Here is a 23,891-nt window from a genome sequence, read left to right as displayed (position 1 = left end):
GAGATTGCGTCGCCCGTGGAGAAGGTCACTCATAATGAAGGTTCTTGGCCGAAAGGTTAATTACTCGTATCTACTTCAGAGGCTCACCAAGATATGGAAACCCGAGGGTGTGTTTGAACTAATTACCCTAGATCAATATTTCTTCCTCGCTAAATTTGATACACTCAAGGACTATGAATTTGCCAAATTTGAAGGCCCATGGATGATCATGGACCACTATCTGGTGGTGCAGGAGTGGAAATCGAATTTTGACCCGAGGGATGCTAAGCCAGATAAACTACTTGCGTGGGTAAGATTTCCTGCTTTACCAGTGGAATATTTTGAGGATGATTTCTTGATAAAGATTGGGAGGAATGTAGGAAGACCCATCAAAGTGGACAGCACTACGAGTCTAGTTTCAAAGGGTAGCTTTCCAAGAATCTGTGTGGAAATAGACATATCTAAACCTTTAATTTCGAAATTCACACTCGAACAGAAGGTGTGGCCGATTGTGTATGAAGGACTGCATTTAGTATGTTTTAGATGTGGATTGTATGGGCATAGAGCGGAACAATGTGGGAAGGGGACCCCTCAGGCTGCAAATGTCCCTAACAGAGATGGAAATTTGGGACACAATACAGAGAATCAATCCATACCTCGAAACACTGCAATGGTGCAGCCCCAACCGGTGGTTCATCACCTAAAAGAGAACCTCGGCCTTTGGATGCTGGTTTCCAGAAAACCCAGAAGGGGCAGGGGAAGAGGGGGCGGTCACAATGGACGCCCGGTAGCCGGTTATAAGCCAGATGGGATTACCCTGAATTACACAGGCATAGAGTATAGGGGAGTTGAAACACGGTCTCGGTTTGCAATGTTGGAAGGTTTAGAAGGAGAAGAGCATATCCCAGCCCAAGAAAGATTACAGAATGAGGCTGCAGCCCTTAACACATACGAGACTCTGCCTAGAATAAGAACAAGTTACAACCAGAGACAAGGATTGAACTAGTATGACACTAACGGACAACAGAGTGCTACAACTCAACCTATACATCAGAGGCAGTACATACCACCCCAGCGAGGAGGACAGATGGTGAGAGGAGGAAGAGGTAGAGGATCAAGGCAAGCAGCAGCTGAGACAGAGCATACGGTCGTACGGGGATATAACAGAGGAAAGGACGTAGTCAGTACTCGGGTCGCTCAAGGGAGGGATCAACCGGAAAGCTCGCAGTTTGTACCGGATAACCCCGTGCTTGGGGATCCACCTGACGGTTTTGAAGGGTTTGATCGAAACGAGCCCCCGGACGAGGCGATGATGGATTCAGAGGATGCAGATGGTCGGTCTGACCCCGCAGCGGATGGCCAATTGCGCTCTTGAGCGCCCTTGTTTGGTTTTTAAATTTGTTTTTATGATATGCCTAATATGGAATTGTAAGGGTGCAGCATCACCTTCCTTTTGCCGCACCCTGAAACATTATGTCCGATTATATAAACCATCTATGGTTTGTCTTTTAGAACCTAAAGTCTCTGGCTTACATGCTAACGAGATCTGTTCTAGCTTCGGTTTCAAAGATTGGGTTTGAGTGGAGGCAGTGGGATTTTCCGTGGCATTTGGATCCTCTGGAACGCCACTGTTAATAATGTTAATGTGATTGACACTCATCCGCAATATGTTAATTTGCAGGTCGATGATAGAAGGTTCGACCCCTGGTTGCTAACATTTGTCTATGGCAGCCCTAACCAATCGCTTAGGAGGAGATTATTCGTGGACCTGACACGGCAAAATGGAAGTCCCCAACACCCGTGGTTAGCAGTGGGAGATTTTAATGCAGTAACAGGCCCGAGTGAAGTGAGCAATCCGGAAAGTTTCAACCAAACAAGATGCACTGACTTCAATGAGTGGATTTTCCGGGAAGGATTATTGGACCTAAGTTACTCAGGGTCAATGTTTACCTGGATGCGAGGGGTGGATACACAGTCCTATAGAGCAGCGCGATTGGATCGCGCTCTTGGAAATACAGATTGGAAACTAAGATTTCCCGACGCTACATTAAACCACCTCCCAATGGTCGGCTCGGATCACACCCCTTTATTACTCAATACCATCCCTAAAACCACTAGGGAGGATACAAGGAAGTTCAGGTTTAACATGGCATGGACCACCAATCGGAATTTTCTTGAACAGGTGCAGAGTACATGGAAACTAGAGAAGGATTTGGAATGGAATACCAAGCAATTAGCGGAAGCCTTAACAGATTGGAACATGAGAGTTTTTGGAAACATATTTCACAGGAAAAAAAGGTTACTAGCTAGGTTAGGAGGGATTCAACGCCAGCTTGCCCAACGTGCAAGATCGGACCTGTTAAAGTTGGAAAAAAAACTAAGGATGGAGTTAGATGAGACTCTCTATCAAGAAGAGCTACTATGGTATCAACGGTCAAGAGAGGAATGGATCACATCAGGAGACCGCAACACTCGGTTCTACCACATAGCTACCTTGGCTAACAGCAGCTCGGCGAAACCACGAACACTCAGAAACGGGGACGGAGCATGGATCACAGATGACCATCAATTAATTGAGTACATTCAAGGCCATTATATCAGGCTATTTACTGAAGAACACCCACCCCAAAATAACTCACAAGCAATCGGCTGTTTTCTCGAATTAAGCAGAGAAGAGTGGCAGGAGCTAAACCGTCCGACGGCAGCGGAAGATGTCAAGCAAGACTTGTTTGAAATGGAGCCATGTAAGTCGCCTGGACCTGATGGTTTTACTGCATGTTTCTACCAGAAAGCATGGGGGGTAGTAGGTAAATCGCTAATAAACTCTGTTATGAAGTTCTTTAAGGAAGGAATTCTGCCTGAAGAGTGCAATGATACGGTAATTTGTCTCATTCCCAAAACCCCAAGTCCAGAAACTGTAAATCATTTGAGACCGATAGGGCTGTGTAACGTAACGTATAAAACCATGACCAAGGTTATGGCTTCAAGAATGAAGGTGGCCCTCAAGAAACTGATATGTCCTCACCAGTCGAATTTTGTTCCTGAACGTCGAATCTCGGACAACATACTCATCTTCCAGGAGGTGTTAAACTCAATGAAGGTTAAACAAGGGACAATAGGTTGGATGGTGATGAAAATAGATCTGGAAAAAGCATATGATAGGTTGTCCTGACGATATGTTAATGAGGTGTTAGCGGAAGCAGGGTTCAACGATGATTGGAGACGAAATATAATGAAGTGCATATCAACTTCAAGGCTGGCTATCACCTGGAATGGGCTCCAATCTGAATGGTTTAGACCGAGCCGAGGAATTAGACAGGGAGATCCTATATCACCTCTTTTATTTGTACTATGCATTGAAAAACTTAGTCATATTATAAGTGATTCTAATTTGAAAGGCGAGTGGAAAGTGATTAAAATCACCAGACAGAGCCCTGTACTAACACACTTATTATTTGCAAATGATATGGTGCTTTTTGGGGAAGCTACGCCAGAACAAGCCGCAGTGATGAAAAGGTGTTTAGATGCCTTCTGTTTGAGATCTGGGCAGAAGGTGAACCTGAGCAAGTCAAGCATTTTCTTTTCTAAGAACACCTCGTCCACAGTCCAACAGGAGATTTCAAGCGTAATCGGGATTCCGATAGCTTCAAACCTGGGGAAGTATCTAGGTGTTCCATCAATACATGGTAGATTGAAAAACGAATCATTCTCAGGCATCCTTGACAGAATGCGAAGTAAGCTGACGGGGTGGAAAGCTAGGACACTCTCATTGGCAGGAAGACAAACTTTGGCTCAATCAGTTCTTTCATCAATCCCATTTTACACGATGCAAACCACGTTAATACCTGCGGGAGTGATTTCTAACATGGAGAAACTGATAAGGAACTTCCTTTGGGGAAATCTTGAAGGGGAAAGGAAGTGCCATCTCGTGAGGTGGGATATGGTAACTAGAAGAAAAGAGTGTGGCGGGTTAGGGATTCGAAGGTTGGCTGAGATGAATAGAGCTTTCCTTGCGAAACTAGGTTGGCGCATTATGAGGAACGAGAGCAGCCTATGGGTTAAACTTTTCAAAGCTAAATATGCGATACGGACGGTGGATTGCTCACTGTGGCGACCGAAAAATAATATGTCAAATGCATGGCGAGGCATTCTCAAGGCGGTTCCTATCCTTCAGCAGGGAGTTAGGAAATTAATGAGAAACGGCAGAGATACGATGTTTTGGTAAGACATCTGGTTAGAAGAGGTTCCGCTTCAAGACTTAGCACTGTCTCCGATCCCATCAGAAGATATCAATAAAACAGTGGCTGAGTACTGGGACACAGGTTAGAAATGGGATATGTTCAATGAACTCCTACCAGTTGCATGTCTAAACAAAGCAGCGACAACTATAATTTCTGATGATTTAAATGATAAGGACACCACTGGGTGGATAGGGGAGTCGAATGGAGGGTTTATAGTGAGCTCAGCCTACACCATTTCTGCGAACGAGGGTTCACCCGTAGAAACAGCCAAGTGGAATAGTATTTGGAAGTTGAAAATTCCTAATCGTATCAAGACATACATCTGGTTAGTTAGGCACGACAAAATACTGACCAACAACAACAGGTGCAGAAGAGGAATGTCAGGCAATGATAGATGCTGGAATTGTTCTAATACGACTGAGGATGCGGATCATGTCTTACGCAGTTGCCCCTTAGCAGCGGAGGTATGGAAAGCAGTCCTATCAAACCATTTTAGGGATAACTCAACGTTGTAACAACCCGTATTTTCCAAACATTATTATTTTAATATAATATTTAAAAAAAGAGCTTATTTTCTTATTATTAAATATTTTAGTAAAATGTTACTAAATCTAATTATTTTACCGAATGAGCTTATAAATAAAATATTTTAAATTTCTTATATCAAATGGTTTGGTACAAACTATTTATATACTTATTTATGGTTTTAAAAGCTCTATTTAATAGATAAATTTATTTATCAAAATTTTGACCCAAAAGTTTATCTGAGACGAACCCGTGATCTTTATATGATTATTCTGAGCCTAAGTTTTAACTCAAACTAAACTTTAGCCCAATGGTTATTAATCTCTTAAGTCCAAAGATCTTGTTTAGGTCCAAAAACATTCTTAGCCCAAATTGTAGCCCAATATATTCAAGCCCAAGACAAATTTAACCCTAGGTATAAATATAAACTTATGTACATAGCTCCCTTCTCAAATGTTTATTGTGATGAAGACCTAAATCAGCAGCTCTCTGTATCTCCTCCCTTCGTCCTTCTCGTCTCTCATCTCCGTTGGATGAAGCAGCGCAACAGATCGACAGCGCGGATGGCGGCGAAGATCCGGTGACGGAAACAGCAACCAGCAGCCCATCTCTCTCTCTCTCGAACTCGCAGCGCAGCACCGGACGGAGCAAGATACCGGCGACCTTGAGCTCTGTTTTTCCGGCGACGTCCCCCTGTTTTTCCGGAGCGGGTTGCTTCTGGCGGTAGTGATGGGTTCTGGCGGTGGTTGATGGTGGTCAGCCCGGTGGCGAACTCCTGGCAGCGGCGTGAGTTCAGAATCCGTAGGTAAGGGGTGTGGTTGTTGTTGAAGCATAATATATTGTCTTTTTATAGAGTTGTTTATGATAGGTGGTGATGGTGAGGTATTGGTGATAGGTTGAAGATGGATTATGAATGGTTTAATGATGATTAAAGAGGTAATTAAGGCTTAAATGAGGATTTAAATATGATTAAAGTAGTAATCAGTGTTAATGGTTTTGGATTGTGGTTTAATAGGTAATTAAGGTCTAATGGTGCTTAGGATGTTTAAGGAGGGTGATTAGAGGTTAATGATGGATTAATAATTTAAGATGATGATGGTTAAATGATTATTGTTGATGATGGCAGTGAATGATAAAGGAATTATAAGATGGTGATGATGATAGTATTATGTTCATTACTAGTGATTGATGATGAGGAGTTGATTATTAGCTTAATCATTTAATAATTATGGATTATGGTTTTGAGGTGGTTCCATTGTTGATGATGGATTGGCATATGGGTAAGGAGGTTATTAAAGTAATTAAGACTAATGACTATGATCATTATTTAAAGATAATGGTTTGATTATGGGTTAAGCTATGGATTATGGCTAGTGTTAATTAGAGGTTAATTATGCATTATCAAGGTGAATATTAGTTTAGTATCATTAATAGTGATTTGTTATTATTGATAATAGTACAAAGATTATGAATAAGAGGGTTATGAGCTAATGAGGTGAATTAGTACTATTAGTATTAGTAGTATTAATAGTTAATGAAAGAAAATTCGGTTGATTCACAGGTTCCCCGTTGAATTGAAGTCGCTAGTCTGAGAGTTGAGTTTTAGATTGGATGCTTGCTTTTGGAGCTTTAGCTTCGAGGTAAGTTTCTATGTCCATCAAAACTACCTTTCCCTATCTAAAATGTGCTATTTATCTGATTTGAGTCTTTAAACTATTTGAAAATGTGTTTGGGTTTCTAAAATGCGATAAATAGCAAAATGAGTATATTTTGGTGTTAAATTGTGAGTTACTAATCTATGAGTATGAGTACATTTATATATTGAGAATTCTATGAGAAATTAATTGAGTATGAAACTATATAGTTTTTGGAAGGCATAAAGTATGTGTATTGTGAGAGATATAAACTATACTATGATTGGAGGATAAATCCTATGTTTGATGTAAACCCTATTTTGGAAATGTATATATTATATATATACTCTATCTTGTTTTGGGAAGTGTACCTACGGGCAATGGAAAATATCTATGAAAACTATTTTGAAAGAATATTACTATCTTGGAGGAATTATATAATAATGTACCTATTTTGGAGAATATTCTTATATTATAATCTATATGGAGGTTATCTATATTTTTATTATTGGAGGTTACGAGAATCTTGGGCTGCGGTCCAGATTATTGTGAGCACTTAGGGCTGCGGTTCTATTCGCTATTGATATGAGAACCTAGGGCTGCGGTCCTATTGGTTATTGATTGGGTGGGTAACCTAGTAGCAAAAATCCTGGGTTACTAGGCTAGTAACTACCTTTGGGGCTTGGAATCCCCGGGGTGTGCGCACGTAGGTTTCTAGTTCCTGTTTCCATTTATATTGTATAGGTTGTGAAGGTTCGGTAGTGGAGGTAAGCTCCGTTCCTATCCTCCTATTGGTGATTTGAGTACCTCCATACTTATATTTTACTTGGTGATTTATCTATGAACTAAGAATTGTTGGATACCTCCACTTATGTATTGTTATGCTATGTTGATATTGGCATGGAGAATGAGACTTGAGTTATCTATGATTATGAATATATGTTGAGAAGGATATCGAGAAAATATATGTTTTGAAATGGCTATTTGGATGTGAATTCCTCCTTATACTTATATATATTTTAACCTATTTGGAAAGTGATTATTTGGAGAGCTATGCCTTTATATGATATTGAGAAGTATTGAGAAATGCTATATTATGAATCCTCCAACTTATATTTATTTTGAAAATGAGTGAATAATCTACAAACTAACTATACCGTTTTGTAAGAGTAAACCTTATCTTTTTGGGGACTATATTACCTTGTATTAAATCTAGTATTTTCGTTGAGTAGTGTGTGTGGAGAAATTGATTTGGGAAATATCTATACTATGTACCTTTGGTGTGAGTCAAATTCTTTTACTGAATGGTTCCAAAACCTATTTAAAAAGTATATCTAATTTCAAAAGTATATATGTATTTATTTTACGGGACGGGGTAGAGCTTACTTAGCATTATATGCTAATCCTTTTACTTCTTGTTTTCCAAACCTTGAATGTTTTCAGGATCTGGCTTGTGGCTAGTTGAGAGCGTGGCGTAGATCTTATAAGCCCGAGAAATGAGTATGGGATAACCTGTATAGTTAGAATTGAATTGATGTTGTAATTAGATATGGTTTAGAATGAAGGAATGTTTGTAATTAAATTTGTAGATGGAACCTTTGTAGCCTGTGCGTTCGGGTTTAGTTGTGGCCCAAGCGTGGCATAGCACCCCTAGTTTGGTTTTAGATTTTGCTTCCGCAATTGAAACCTATATGATATCTATATTTTCTTCTTTATTCCTTTATTTATGGTCTTAGAATCCGGGGGTGTTACAAACGTGCCCATTCCGGGAATGGTTAGATAAAGATATTTCCATCAAGAACTCTGGAAACACGCCCGGTGATATTAGGTCTTTATTTGCCATTACACTATTGTGGTTATGGAAATGGCGTAATGAAGCCATATTCAACAGCAAAATATACTCCTTGCATTATAAGGTAAACTGGATTCCCTTGCATTATAAGGTAAACTGGATTCTGACTCAATGGGCTGAGGTTAATACTGCCTTCGCGAAAGCAGAGAACCATCACAACCCAGACAATCCATGGGGATGGAAGAAGCTCTGTTGGTCCAAACCGCGACAAGATGTCGTAAAGATAAATGTAGATGGCTCGGTTGATCTGGTTACTAATAAAGCTGGATGTGGAGGTGTTATAAGAGACAGCAAAGGAAGATGGAAAGGAGGCTTTGTATGCAACATAGGGTTTTGTTCCCCGCTGCTTGCAGAGGCATGGGCTTTGTTAAGGGGGGATTCAAGTGGCAATTCATATGGGCTGCAGGAAAGTCACCTTCGATTCAAAGGAGATCGTGGAGGGAGTTAACCGGAGTAGTTCATCAAACATAGCAGCACACAACATCTTGAAAGCCTGCACCAATGAACTAAGCAGACTTGAAAGATGGCAGGTAACCTGGATTGCACGCTAACAGAACCATGTTGCGGATATGCTGGCTGCTATGTCGTCAGATGTTGACAAAGGCATCCATATCCTAATAGAGCCGTCGGATGCTATTTTAGGTCCATTAGAGGATGATATGGTTGGGTTGCCTTGTTGGCGTAATTCCTTTGGTAGTAGTTAGAGTAATATACTTGTTTTACCTGGGTAGCACCCTTCCAATTTTAATAAAAAAAAAAATAAAATTAAAGATGAAACTATAAACAATTTTAATATTTAGATGTGTATATTTATTTGATTATAAGATTAGTACAAAAGTATTTCTCAACTAATTGAATAATATATAACTCGTTTATCTGCAATTATCTTGAAATATGTAATATGATTTATGTACTTATATTATTACTAAAATAAACTAGTGTTCGTACCCGTGCGATGCACGGAATTGATTTGCTATTATATTTTAAGAATATTTGGATCGGCATATAATTATAGAAATTATAACATCAAATATTATATAGTGTAATTGAAAAGGTGGTTCGGATCGATTATGTTTTGTGATGTTATCGTTGCATAAATTTGACCAAATAATTGTTGAATGGAATAAGGGCCAAATTAGACACTGAACGTAACGTGAAAGTGCAATCAGACCACCGAACTAAAAAAACGTGCAATAACTCCACTCAATAGCGCAAATGTCTCCAATCTCACCTGGTAGTCGGTTTCCAGCCTTTATTTCCGGTTGAGCGCTGACCTGGTTGATTACATAGCATTAGTAGGCAATTCCTTTTATTTTCCTTATTTTTTGTTACTCCAGCGTGTATTTTTGGTTACTTAACAGCCGTTGATCTTCTTCTTCTTCATCGAACTCATCGCCTAAGTAGCTCTTGGCACTTCCGCCGTCCCTCTCCCTCCTCAAATTCCTCGCTGCCTCACTCATATCCAACGCCCAATTAACATCCCCATTCACGAAAAGCTCCCCGCTTGAATCCGTCTCAGGCGCCATTGGAAAATCAGAGCACGTCCCACAAGCCGCCGATGCTCCAACGGAGCAGCACCTCAGACGTGTCCCACTACGGTCACTGCTTCTCTCGGAGATAAACCTAGGCCCGCGACGGCACCGATTCCGAGCGATCCAGCGGATGCCTCTATCCCGTTTGTGAGCGGATAAGGACCGGTCTTCGTCGAACAAACTTAGCTTCGACGTGTCGAGGTTGTCAATCGAGAACGCCGTCTTTCTTTCCACTGTGTAATGCACCTTTAATCCAACCAGAAAGCCGGCTCCTATGCGACTATGCTCTGGCTTAGTTTTAATGTTTGCTGCATCTTTTTCAAAATGTAAGCTTTTTTTTTTTTTTTTTGGAAATACCCACAATTTCCCACATGTTTCTTGGAGCTAAAATGAATGGGGTTTCAGTTTCTGAAGTACCATACCCATCAAGAATTTTCTAGGTAAAGAGATGTAGAATGCTCTGTTCTTTTGGAACTTTTGGTTATGTTTTAGCTGTTATAATTGTATTTTTCTCTGCATTTTTGGGATGTTGTGATGATGATGATGATTTCAGTATGGCGTCAGTGTCTCTTAGTTTGATAGAACCAAGAATTGGGTATCTAAAAATGGAGTTTTTGCATTTGGGTTCTTGGAGAAGTATGGTGGTGATGATGTTGATGTGTTTGTTGTTGGGGTTAGGTATAATTTAGGATATCAGGGAGATGTTAATGTACCTGTATGGATTGTTGGTGGGGGATGTTAGGATTTCTGGAAATTCCACGTTTAGGTTTGCCATGGATGGAACGATGAAGCTCGATCGATCTTAGAAAGTATGATGGCAGGCGGTGATTAACCAGGGTAATGTGTTTGGCTCCTGGTGAATTGTAGACTGCATACTAACATGATGGTAATGAAGCAAACGGTTCTTTATGGTCTTTAACCTCCGCTTGATGTTAATGTGATTTTGAGTGAGGAAGCTTGCAAAGAGTACTGCACAATTCGAAGAAAAATATGGAGCTCATAGGTTTCTGGAATCAAGAAGAGAAATAGAAGAAGAAAATGTTGTAGTTTGTGTCTAACACGCTGGAAGAAAGGAAAACCGGAAAATAAAGAAATAAAGACACGTAATCATCTAGGTCAGCAATCAACCGGAAAGAATGGGTGGGAACCGGCTACCTGGTGAAATTGAAGGCATTTGAGGCGTTGAGTGGAGTAATTACATCTTTTTTTAGTTCAGTGGTTTAATTGCACTTTCGCGTTACGTTCGGTGGCTAATTTGGCCCTTATTCCTTGTTGAATTAATAACTAATGTGTAGATGTAAGCATTTGGTAATGAAACTTTGAAGATTTTATATATCATTGTTTATGATTTATATAACTTGGGCAAATTTGCTCTTTGAAAAAAAAACAACATAACATCGCCAGTTCGAATTACACATTATCGAAAACCATTGGTAGTACTAACAGAGTCTTTTCCATCCTCATCTAGCGCTAACACCTTCAGGCCATCAGAATGGGTGACTCTGAAAAAAATCACGTGCAATTGATCATGATTAAACACCAATTTGCCTAGCATGAGTTAGTGTTTGACCTTGACTTTTGTTGATAGTCATGGCATATGCGAGCATTAATGAGAATTGTTGGTGCGGGGGGCCAACCACCATTCGAGAGAATAATAAAATACATTAATATTCATTTAACATATCTTGCGTGTCACAAAAAATATCTATACTAAAAATCATCTATACTAAATTGTTTTTCAATGTATACTAACAAACAATCATTAAGAAATACGCAATAACCTGAATGCAGGAGCATAATTAACATTTGATCGCATGTAAATCAAATTAATCAACTAAAGAATATCCATGATTATGAATTTTATTGGAGATGTATTCTCAAATTCGAATGAACAATAAAATGTTTCACTTCTTTGATTTGTATACCTTAATCGTCATCTTAAACCCCAGAGTTTATAATGAAGCATGCACTGATGCAAGTCAAAGAAAAAAGAGTGGATTAAAAACCAAAGGAAATAGTCTTTCTCTTTCCTTCTTGCTGAACTAAAATGAAAGAAAGAAAAACTGGTTTCCTTGTTTTCTTTTTGACACTCACACCACAACAAATGAAGGAAAAACCAAGACTATGAAATGGGTTTCTTTGCTTGCTTTTTTATTCTGCCAAAACCAAAGCAATGGCAAAGGAAACTAGGAAAACTAAGGAATGAATAAAAAAAAGAAAACAAAAGTTTCCTTTTATTTTCTCTCAACTGAAAAAAAGGGGATAAAAAGCAATGAAAATGGTTTCCTTGTCTCCCTTTTCTGTCGAAAACAAAATGGATTAAAAGCCAAAAATTAAATCAATTATTGCTTTTGCTTCTTAAACCTCTTGAACTGTAGTCTGCTGTTGTCTGATTTTGATGATGGGGCCACAAAAAAAATTATAATACAATACTAATACAAGAAATTTTTTTGAAGGGGGGAGGGGGGCAAGGCCCCCTGCAGCTCTCACTTGGCTCCGCCCCTGGTTTTGCAATAACATAACAGGTGCACCAATGAATGATTAGGGGGTCCAAATAATCTCAAACTATTTAGAAATTCAGGAGTGTGTACTTTTGATAGATTTTCACCGTTTGATTTTGCCTTACACAAATAGTAACAACTTAAATATGTTCGTCCTTCTGTAGTGTTCATGTGGCACATGTATTGATTAATTTGATAATAAAATCAAATAAGTACATAATAATTAACAAATTAATTGGAGTAAATCAATAATTTAAAACAAAAAATAAATAAAAATTTATATAATAAAATATAAAGGTTATTACAAATAATTTGAATTTGAGTTGTATTACCATTTCTAGGCATATTAATAGGTTTTCTTGGAAAGCAAACCATAAATTCACCGTACAATGCTTCACTACCAACCACTGCAATTACTTACCCGAGGGAGGAAAATTAAAATTTGTATTTTATTTAAATAAAATAGTTAATACCAAAAATGGTCATTCGACTATTGACTTTTACCAATTTTTATCATCGACTTTTAATTTTACCAAAGTTAGTCCTTAATTATTGATTTTGTACCAATTTTAGTCCTTCTGTTAAATCTATGTTAAATAGGTGTTAAAATTGAAGGAAAAAATGTAAAACCAAATATTTTAACCTTCCTTCTCCACTTTGTTTTCCCTCCTAGTGGTGCCCTTTTCTACCATTTTTGCTATCAAATAATAAATAAATTTAAAAAAAAAAACATCTAATACAACAATAAAATATACAATAACACTCCACATCCAGTTAGAGAATTTACAAAAAAAATTAAAAATTTATTACGGAGTATATATTACATTGCAGTAAACAAAAAAAAATCAAAAATAAAATAAACAATATTGACTCACATTGTTCCCAATATAATCTTGCAATGGAGGAGGGGAAACAAAGTGAAGAAGAAAGGTTAAAATATTTTGTTTTATATTTTTGCCCTTAATTTTAACACCTATTTAACATAGATTTAACAGAAGGACTAAAATTGGTATAAAATCAATAGTTAAGGGACCAACTTTGGTAAAATTAAAAGTCGAGGACAAAAATTGATAAAAGTCAATAGTCGAAGGACTATTTCTGAAATTAACTCTTAAGATAACAAATTTGCTTACAATTAACAGTGAGATTAGCTGGACTAAATGCTGGTGAACAAACAGCTGATTCTAACAACAACTTAGCATTATCGAATAACCTATTTGGTTCGAGCAATGATGATTCTGTATTATTCTGGTTAGGTACGCTACTAAGATAACAAATTTGCTTACAATTAACAATGATATTAGTTGGACTAATGTATAATTACAGTACGAATAGGATTTGTATTATCATATTTTACAATAGAGTCATTTCCATTTTCGGTCCTACTGTTATTAAGGCATTGCCAATTTTAGTCCACTTCATTAATTTTTGCCACATTGCGGCCAGTCTTATTTAGTCCTTGCCACTTTTAGTCCACCGTTAAAATTTTTGTCAAATAACAGTCCAAAACAGGGGTATTTTGGTCTTTTCATGCTTTGATCATCTCCTTAACCCTTTGCAGTAGTTTTCCTTACACATTTTCATCCAATGAAGAGGTCTGGCGAAAGTCATGGCTTTGTAATGTGGCTCACATGACTTTCGCTGGACCTCTTCATTAGATGAAAATGTGTAAAGAAAACCACTGCAAAGGGTCAAGGAGATGACCAAAGCATGAAAAGACCAAAAATACCCCTGTTTAGGACGACCATTTGACGAAAATTTTAATGGTGGACTAAAAGTGGTAAGGACTAAATAAGACTGGTCGCACTGTGGCAAAAATTAATGAAGTAGACTAAAACTGGCAATGCCCCAATAACAATAGGACCAAAAATGGAAATGACTCTTTACAATATTACGCAAACCTTAATAGTATATGAGCGTTTTGGTTGGGAAGTTAAAATAGAGAATTTTGTTTTTATTTATAGTATAGATTACGTTGCAGAGAAGTATATGTACAGTTATATTACGATTAGTAATTTTAATCTAAAATTGTATTACGAATAGTAAAGTATGAAAGAATATATTGTATTAGGAATTGTATTTAACATATTTTAATTTACAATTGTAGTACGAATAAGAATTGTATTACCTTATTTTACAATATTACGCAAACCATAATAGTATATGACTGTTTTTTGCGGAAAGTTAAAATTAAGGATTTTATTTTTATTAATAGTATATATTACGTTGATTGTAACTATATGTACAGTTATATTACGATTAGTAATGTTAGTCTAAAATTGGATTACGAATATGAAATTAGGAAAGAATATATATATTGTATTAATAATTGTAATGACATATTTTAATGTACAACTGTAGTACGTGTAAAAATTTTATTACCATATTTTACAATATTACACAAACTTTAATAGTATAAGACTGTTTTAGGCGAGAAGTTAAAATGAAGGATTTTGTTTTTATTTGTAGTATAGATTACATTGCAGGGAAGTATATGTACAGTTATATTATGAATAATAATTTTAATCTAAAATTGTATTACGAATAGGATGGTAAGAAAGAATATATTGTATTAGGAATTGTATTAACATATTTTAATGTACAATTGTAGTACGAATAACAATTGTATTACCATATTTCACAATATTACGCAAACCTTAATAATATAGGACTGTTTTGGGCGGGATGTTAAAATGGAGGACTTTGTTTTTATTAATAGTATAGATATGAGAAAAGTGGAAATAATTTAATTATAATTATTAGAAAAAAATAATATTTTATGTATACACTAATATGAAGTCTGGATCATTATTTGATTAATTAGTAATTTATGTATAGTAATTTGTTTAATTATTGACTTATTTATCATATATAAAAACAACCTATTAAAATGTGTGAAATGGTGTAATGATATTTTTTGCATACACTAATATGAAGTCTGGATCATTATTTGATTAATTAAAATTACTTCCTTAATACTTTATTTCATAATATTATTATAGTACAATCATTTCGAATATTATTAGGTAGAATTATTTATTTTGTGGACAACCTAATAAAATGTGAGAAAATGACTTAATTAGTAATATATGTATAGTAATTTGTCTAATTATTTACTTAATTACCATATATAAAAACAGCCTATTAAGCTATCTATCTACATGTACATCTACATCTACATCTATATCTACAATCTTAATAAGAGCCAATAATGTTAGGGTTCTAACGGGAATAAAAAAAATGTTGCTATAATTATTTATTTAAATGAATGGTTCATATTATTTTGATTTTAGTAATTTTTTGTGATTTTTCTTCTTTACCACCCTTTATTATATTATTTTCTTCCCTTAAATAACCTCACATTCCGTTAGTATAAATATTAGAGTATATTATTGAAAAGTAAGTACCACTCTATTAATCTTACTAAATTAAATAAATTAGCAGTTACAACAAAAAAAATGCACATGCATTTCTTAAATTTAGAATTCGATGTTTACAATGCATTTATTAAAAAAAAAATTTATTCATTATCAAAAAATTTAAAAAGAGATATAATTTCATTAGTTATATTGTTTTTTTTTTACAATTGAAAGTACTCACTATCAAAAAATTTAAAAAGATATATAATTTCATTAGTTATATACTTACATTGTCTCTATTTTCTACAATGTAAATATTTCTTACTTTCAAATTCATTATTTAATTATATTCATTACATTATATTATTCAGTGTCTTCTTTTTATACTATCTTGTAAATAAATACTCCGTATCAAAGTTATAATACAAAATAATGTTATATATCTATTTACCAAGTATTCTATTAATAACATAGAAAAAAAATTTTAAAAAATAATTTAAAACAAATCATAATAACTACTTGGGGAGGATTTGTTGACAAAGAAGACATTTAAATAATCCAATAAATTGAAGCGAGAAACTACCCCGTAATATTTTTTAGACTACATCACATTTGTTCATTTTAAAGGTAAATCGTATTTCTTTATTAATATGATTTAAAATGTATAACTTCAATATCGTTATGTAAATATATTTATTATATAATATATTCATCTATACTTGTATCCTTGTATCTAATGTTGTGGTTTTTTTTTTTTTATATATTCCTCTATAATCTACGCATTTTTTGTTATTTCTTACTCCCTGATCGATGGTTTTTGAATTTATGTTGTGGTTCCCATTGTAGTATTTTCATAACATTCATTATAAACATTTTTTCAATTTATGTTGAGGTTCCCATTATAGTATACATTTTATTTAGAAGGAGGTAAGTATCAATTTAATCATTATAAAGAAAAAACAAAATGCAACAATGCTAATCTAAAATATATAATAGGTGTAAATTAGACGTACAAATTACTTATGGAAGTGGATGTCTTGATATTTTCGTGTTTGGGAAATGTGCTGAAAAACTATTACTCTTAACTAGAAAACAAGTTATGCAATTGGAACAACAGGTACTTTTTATCTTCCAGCCACAAATACTCATTTATACCATTAAATTAACTCATGACTAACTACATATCATCTTGCAGGGTGAACAACTAAGAACTCCACATATCAATAACCGCTTACAAGATGAAGAATATATATAATACAATTGAGGTCTCAATCCTATACACAACAAGGCAAAAATATGGTATCATATACCATAACATCCTTGTACGAATGATTTTCATTCACTACCACCAATAAACAAGATGTAATAAAGACACATCCAGCAAAAAGGAAACTCAACTTCACTAAAGATGGAGAAGAAGAAGACAATCTCGAGCCTCAGCAAATGAGCACTAAGAAAAAATTAATTTACTTTCCTCAAATTAGTACTCTTTATCCAATTTGATTTCTTCCACTACTTGATCATGATAGATAGTCATCTATAGTTAGTGGTTTATTTGTTTTTACTTACTTTAGTTGTAATTTAGCTATTTACAATTTCGTTATCTTTTATATAAGCATCGAGACTATTTATTTGATTTTTTATTAATTTAGCATTTTTTTCTCTCTCAATATTATATGAATACTTTAACAAATTAAGGAATAGTAATTTCAGAATGCACATTGGCCATTGGTCTAAATGATCATTGGTTGTTGTTTGTTTTAGTGGTGGTGTAGGTGTTAAAACGAAGAGTCAAGACTCCCCGAGTTTCGGTCTCTCAAGGAAGGCAGGTTCGGAGTCGAGTTAATGTTGGCATATAAGAGGTTGAAGGAAAAGAGTTACATGAATGACTAGACTTAAGGGCATTTCTACAAGAGTTTAAGGTTTGGAATGATGGGTTTAAGAAAAGGTAAAATGGAGATTGGGGCTCATGGCTAGCATACGTGGTCTACTATCTAATAGTTTTGCAAACAAATGATTTGGATTCAACTAGGTAGTTCATGGCACTTCACCAAGTGGCTTCACACTTGGACTCCCACATTCTCATTTAGTTGGGGCATTTCATCGAACACCTTGTCTACCACTCCTCCCGGACCTCTTCCTTTCGGACTAAGGGCGGGGATGTGGATCAGTTGGACTCGTGAGAGGCCGCTATCGCGCACACACTCACTTTCACGGGGTTTGCTACCTAATGTGGCCATACTTAGGCACAAAGCATATCAAACATCAATCACACAAGTATTTAAATCCAAGAACATAAAGCTCACATTTTTAAAGCAATTTCTTCAACAATTCAACCACATAGCTAGTTTCGGGGCCGCCAATCCCCTATCTAATCTAAGCAAACATTAAAACAAAGAAACAAGAAAAAGCAATAGCAGATTTAAAAACAACAAAGATGAAATCAAAATAGATAGTGAAAAGAAGAGTTACCATCCATAGAAAATGGATTCTATTACATTGTTGCCTCCAAACTTCTACCCTTCTATCCTAGTTCCTTCAATATAATCTAGGGAAAATGAAGTTTTCCCCCAAGAGGGGAGAAAACAAAGAGAACTTCAGATCTCAAAACTAGGGCTTCTCTAATTTTCGGAAAAAGGGTTTTAAATAGGCAACATGAAGTCAAAAATCCCGAAACGGCCCTTGGGGCCTGACCACGCCACCTTCACGCGTGAATGGAGGCGTGGATGGCAACTGAAAATGATCCATGCCTCCCACACGCGTGTTGGCTGCGTGGACGATTACTGCTCGGCGGCTTCCTTGCTTTCTGCTCCGTTTTGGCCTCGAATCCCTCTTCCATCTGTGGAATTAACTTCAAAACATCTTCTAAAGTTGGGTCAGAGATTTTTGATCATATCTGAGTCTAAATGCACGAAATTGTTATAAACGGGTGGCATAACTTCCCTATTCTATCCTACTTTTGACTCTTAAATCAGACTATTCTTGGTGCTTATCAAAGTTTCCATACTTAAACCTTGCTTGTCCTCAAGCAAGCATACTATCAAACACTAATCATTTAAGCACTAGGAATAGTTTGTACTCTTATCAGTTGATTAACCAAGTGCTGTGCGGGTGTTTAGAGCTAAGCGGGTGAAATTCCGTACACTATCTACCAAGACCACTAAACTCAAGCCAACCAAATGTAAGAAATATGCTAAGGAAGTGAAGGTCCCATAAGATAGATTTTGTAACAAGAACAATTGTATTCACACCTTTCAAGCATGCAATCAATAGGTATTCACCTTTCATTTTGTAGGGGCCTAAAAGTCGATCCCACTAGTGGGAACGATGTGCACGCCCCAGTCAAATTTCCGACCATACGCCAAAGCCCCTATACGCAAAAATAAATGAGGGTAGGGACATGGACCGCTCATCGCCATGGCTTGGGAGATCACTCTTTTCTTCTCACTTCCTAGGATAACGTCATCAAGCGACCCGACTTCACATGGAGCCCCATGCTTTTTCGAAGACAGTGCACTGGGTGCCTGAATCCTAGCAAAGCGGCTCACCTCCTCTCTATTTTCTCAACTCCTAGGAACATTTTATGTGAACAACCGTCTCCAGGTGTAGCTTTTGCTTTCCAAAGACTGTGGTTGAACACAACCTAGCGAGATGGCTTTCCTCGATTTTTATCTCTAGGATTGGCCTTTTGCCTTTTCTACTTTTCTCCATACAACTCCTCATGCCTTTTTCTAGGGATTAAGGGATTTTTCACTATAAGCTCACTGATAGGCTCACCTTTTGCCCCATGTCCTACCAAATTAGGTTCAATTCCCGGGCTTCGCTAAACTTATCTTTCTCAAACTGGAGGGTACACACTCCCACTTCGAGAGATCCTTGACTAAGGTCCCAAAAAAATAAGAGGTGAAAAACATGCAATCACACAAAGATATCAACTATATTGGTTCAAAAATTTTCAAATTTGGTGCAAATTGTACTTCCAAAGCATATTTCAAACATTCGTTTGGCACAAGATTAGGAGCCCTCTTAGATAGTATCTACACCCTAACGACTCAATCAATCAACTAATTCAAGTAGTATGTAATACACCATTTCCACACTTAGAAGATAACATCGTCCTCGATGTTGGTATGAGAATCGGTGGAAAAAGGAGTAGGGTCTAACAGATGTCTACCAAGAGCTCCTTTCCACACTTAAAAGTGTTTCCTGGGCTGGAATAATTCTACTAAAAGATCACACCCGATATAAACAAAATCATGCAACTCATCACTTGTGAATCAAGACAAATGCGTGCAAAAATATTTTTATCTGAGATTAAACAGGGCATTGAATTTGAAAAAAGGGATAGAAAATATACTCACAAAGCGTATCCCTTTAATAACCACATATATACTTCGCTGCCCTTCAAAAAGCTTCTTAAGACAAAGGTTAGAAATGAATAAAGAATTTAAAATCTACCTTTTTCTTCGTCCAGATTGTAAGCTATTTGGTGGTCTCTTCTTCTTCTTAGGCTTGGGTTGCCTCCCAAAAGTGCCACGTTTTACGTCTTTGGCTAGACGAAACGTGTAAACTGATAACTATTCATCATGCAAGAATAAAATACAAACAAAACAAAAAATAAAAATAAGGATTGTCCATGATGGTATATAAAGGGCGACCGGGTAGACGAGCCGGCCGGTAGGAAGAAAAGCTAATAGAACATTGATACCCTGAAACATGCGAGGTCCGCCCCGACTCCTCGGGGGGTCGGTCGTCCCGTAAGGCGTCGATACCCTGAAACATGTGAAGATCGCCCCGACTCTTTGGGGGTCGGTCGGAAGGGGAACTGACTGACTGGGTATATAAGGCTGTCGGCTGGTCTTCGACAGATTCCTGAGGACACTCGGCGGAGACGAAGGGTCGAGAGAACCAACGGACGATCATAAGAGAACGGCTATCATTATGAGTATTTAATGTCTTTTATGAGCTATTATTTGTATCATTGATTAGGAGATTAAGTGTGTAACCGACCAGGTGCGTGAGATATATAGCCATACGGAACCCTTTGAGTGGGGGGATTGAAATATGAGCAGTGGAGACAAAACCACTTGAGAATTTATATAAAATACACTTATTGTTCTTGTAATTTTTCGGTAGTGTTGGCCCGTCGGCCGATCACCTGAAGATCGGGAAACCATCACTGGCGCCGTCTGTGGGGATCGAATAAAAGTGCCGCATCTCCGGTGAAGCAATGAGAGAGGCAGGTAAGGCAATCAGTGCGGGGGGACGACCTCGTTACAACGACTTACGAGAGCAGTTGGGCCGGTCTAATGGCCGCGATTTGCGATAACAACTAGCTCGACCTAACAGTCAAGACTTAAGAGAACAGATATCAGGGCATTCCAATGGAGCACCCTCCGGCGGAGCCGACTTAAGAGAACAACTGGGACGACCAAACGACCAAGACTTGTGGGGGCGTCTGAGCCGGCAGACTTCCCGGCACACCGGGGAATCTCGTCAAGGTACGATAAGTAACCGACCTCCACCCGGGGAGTTGGAACAAATTGTAGTTCAAGTCATCAATGAGGTTGAAAGACGAAGGCTTGAGAACTTCGGCACAAACAATCAGACTGATCCCGTTCGACCAACGGGAGAAGGGACCGCGAACCCTCAAGTTACTGAGCCAAAAGGGCGTCACAGGGAGGATCACCCGGCCCCCCGTCGAGAAGACGGCAGGCGTCGGGAGATAGCCCGGTCCGTTATGGATCGTTTAAGTGACCCCCAGGGAAATCCGTTACGAAACCCGCTGCGCGGAAACCCGGATCAACCAAACGGTAATCGCCAAGAACGTCAAGCTGCGGCGGCTTGGCGGAGGGTGTAGGCTGCTATATCAAAAAGTAGCGCAGAATCCCCCGCGGAACCTAAGTACCGCCGAAGTCAAATGGAAGGCTTCGAGCGAAGGCTACAAAACCTACAGGATCAATTTGAGGGCAAGGTGAGGCCTTCCGCGGAGAATCAATTAACTTCCTCGCCCTTCGTGGATGAAATTATGGACTATCGGGCTCCCGCGGACCTAAAAATCCCGGAACATGCCACTTTTGATGGGACGGGGGATCCCCGAGAACATCTGGTTAGCTACCAGGCCAAAACGCAAGTCTTAGGGGTGGAAGAGCCACTTATGTGCAAGGCTTTTCTCCCTACTCTCAAGGGGCTCGCCCAAAAATGGTTTTTGGCATTGCTAAGCCGTTCCATTCGATGCTTCAATGATTTAGCCGACCGATTCCTTACTCACTACGCCGTGAACATCAAGCCGCAGCGCAATCTTACCCACTTGAGCGGAATCAGTCAAGATGAGGGAGAAGCTTTGAAGACGTATCTGGCTCGCTGGCAAAAAGAGGTACAAACTATCGAGGGGTTAGACGAGCAAGTGGCTATCACCTTTTTCATGGAGTCGCTCCGAGCGGGCAAATTGTTTATTGATCTTCACAATGATCGTCCTAAGACGTATGTGGAGGCTATCCATAGAGCCAGTCGTCAGGCAGACACGGAAGAGGTTGTGAGACAAAAACGGCAGCGAGAAGCTGCCGGATCCAGCGCTAAGCGATCACGACCTGACTCCAGGAGTCGAGCGGAACCTGAGCGTCGTAGTCGCACTAAGGTTCAACGAGGAGCTGAGAGGGTGGGGGCTCTGCCCCCTCGCCTTACCGTGGCCCAACCCGTGCATGAGGTAAAAGATACCTTGCCTCCCCCTCCGCCTCTGAAACCTGGAGATCAGCCCGAGATCCTACCTCCGGGAGGGGTCCCGGCGAAATACTGCCGATATCACCGATCGACTACACATACCACGGAGGAATGTTTTTACCTGCGCAAAGAAATAGAGGCCATGATACAGAAGGGTGCCCCACCTCCACCTAATCAATGGAGGCGACATCCGCGCTCCGACAAACCAGATTCGCACTCCGATCGAGGAAAACAACCCGCCTCTGAGGAAGAGGAGACTAATTGGAAGCACAAACCTGTTATCAACATGATAGTAGGAGGACCGGAAGGAGGGGATTCATCCGGTTCTCGGAAAGCTTGGGCTCGGCAACTATACGTGGGGACCATCTACGGTCGGGATGATAGTCTAAAAAAGGTATGTCGAGAACCCATTTTGTTTACCGATGAGGACCTACCCCGAAGCCAACACCCCCATCGGGATGCTTTGGTTATTGCCATGGACGTCCATGGCACGGTAGTCCGAAGAGTCCTAGTGGACACAGGGAGTAGCGTGAACATCTTGTATCTAGAGGTGTTTGAGAGATTGGGGTTACAACGTAACAAGCTAAAACCTGTGAAAACACCTTTGGCCGGTTTTACCGGGGACTCGATTGAGTCAGAGGGATCCATACGTTTGCCGGTCGAAATCGGGACCTTTCCCAACCTTCGAAGCATAGACATGGAATTTGTGGTAGTTAACCTATCCTACTCCCATAATATGATTCTGGGGCGACCTGGATTAGAAGATCTGGGTGCTCTCATCTCCCTAGAGCATCTTTGTTTGAAATTCCGGACTCCCAATGGGATTGGAGTCGCTCGGTGCGACCAGAAAGCAGCTCGGGATTGTTATTTACAATCCTGCCGAAAGATTGGGAAAACGGACCTGAGGATTCACGCTATCACTTGTCGGGAGGAACAGTTAAAGAGTCTTGACCGACCCGAGCCGGCGGTAGAACTAGAGGAAGTTGAGATTGACCCCTCGCGCCCTGAGAGACGAGTAAGGATCAGAGTGGGTTTGGCTGAGAAAGTCACACAAGAAATTATCCAGGAATTGCAAAATATCAAAAGGTATTTGCCTGGGGCCCTGAAGATATGCCGGGAGTTGACCGGTCGGTCATTTGCCACCGACTGGCCGTCAACTCTAACCACAAACCCGTAATTCAGAAGAAAAGATACCTATCGGCGGATCGACGAGACTTCGTTAAGAAGGAGGTGGAAACCTTGATGGATGCGCAGCATATCCGTGAGGTAAAATATCTGGACTGGCTTGCCAATGTAGTGCTTGTGCCAAAGCCTCCCGCTTGGCGAATGTGCGTGGATTACACAGATCTTAATCAAGCTTGCCCGAAAGATCCTTTCCCTTTACCAAGGATCGATCAGTTGGTGGACGAGACGGCTGGCTGTGATTTATTGAGCTTCATGGATGCCTTCCGGGGCTATCATCAAATCTTCATGCACCCCGCTGATGAAGAGAAGATTGCCTTTATCACCCCAGATGGGGTATACTGCTATCGGGTAATGCCTTTTGGA

At 38.7% G+C, this 23,891-nt stretch overlaps 1 protein-coding gene and 1 long non-coding RNA gene across 2 annotated transcripts; both read left to right on the top strand.

Moving 5' to 3' along the window:
* Positions 1-5,213: 5,213 nt before the first annotated feature.
* LOC116024780 lies at positions 5,214-8,102 on the top strand. The gene is made up of 3 exons (XR_004099527.1): positions 5,214-5,550; positions 6,307-6,385; positions 7,823-8,102. It is a non-coding gene; the product is annotated as an uncharacterized LOC116024780 (long non-coding RNA).
* Positions 8,103-21,543: 13,441 nt separating this feature from the next.
* Positions 21,544-23,520, top strand: LOC116024049. The gene has a single exon (XM_031264952.1). The coding sequence runs from the start codon at positions 21,544-21,546 to the stop codon at positions 23,518-23,520; it is 1,977 nt and encodes a 658-aa protein (XP_031120812.1).
* The last annotated feature ends 371 nt before the right edge of the window (positions 23,521-23,891 follow it).

This window comes from Ipomoea triloba, chromosome 7 (genome assembly GCF_003576645.1).
Source record: "Ipomoea triloba cultivar NCNSP0323 chromosome 7, ASM357664v1".
In the NCBI taxonomy this organism is placed as follows: Eukaryota; Viridiplantae; Streptophyta; class Magnoliopsida; order Solanales; family Convolvulaceae; genus Ipomoea; species Ipomoea triloba.
The sequence above is the reverse complement of the archived record's forward strand: the minus strand, read 5'-3'. Positions and strand labels throughout refer to the sequence as shown.

Coding starts and splice junctions, on each gene's coding strand:
- LOC116024049 (XM_031264952.1), top strand. CDS start 21,544: ATGGAAGGCTTCGAGCGAAGGCTACAAAACCTACAGGATCAATTTGAG.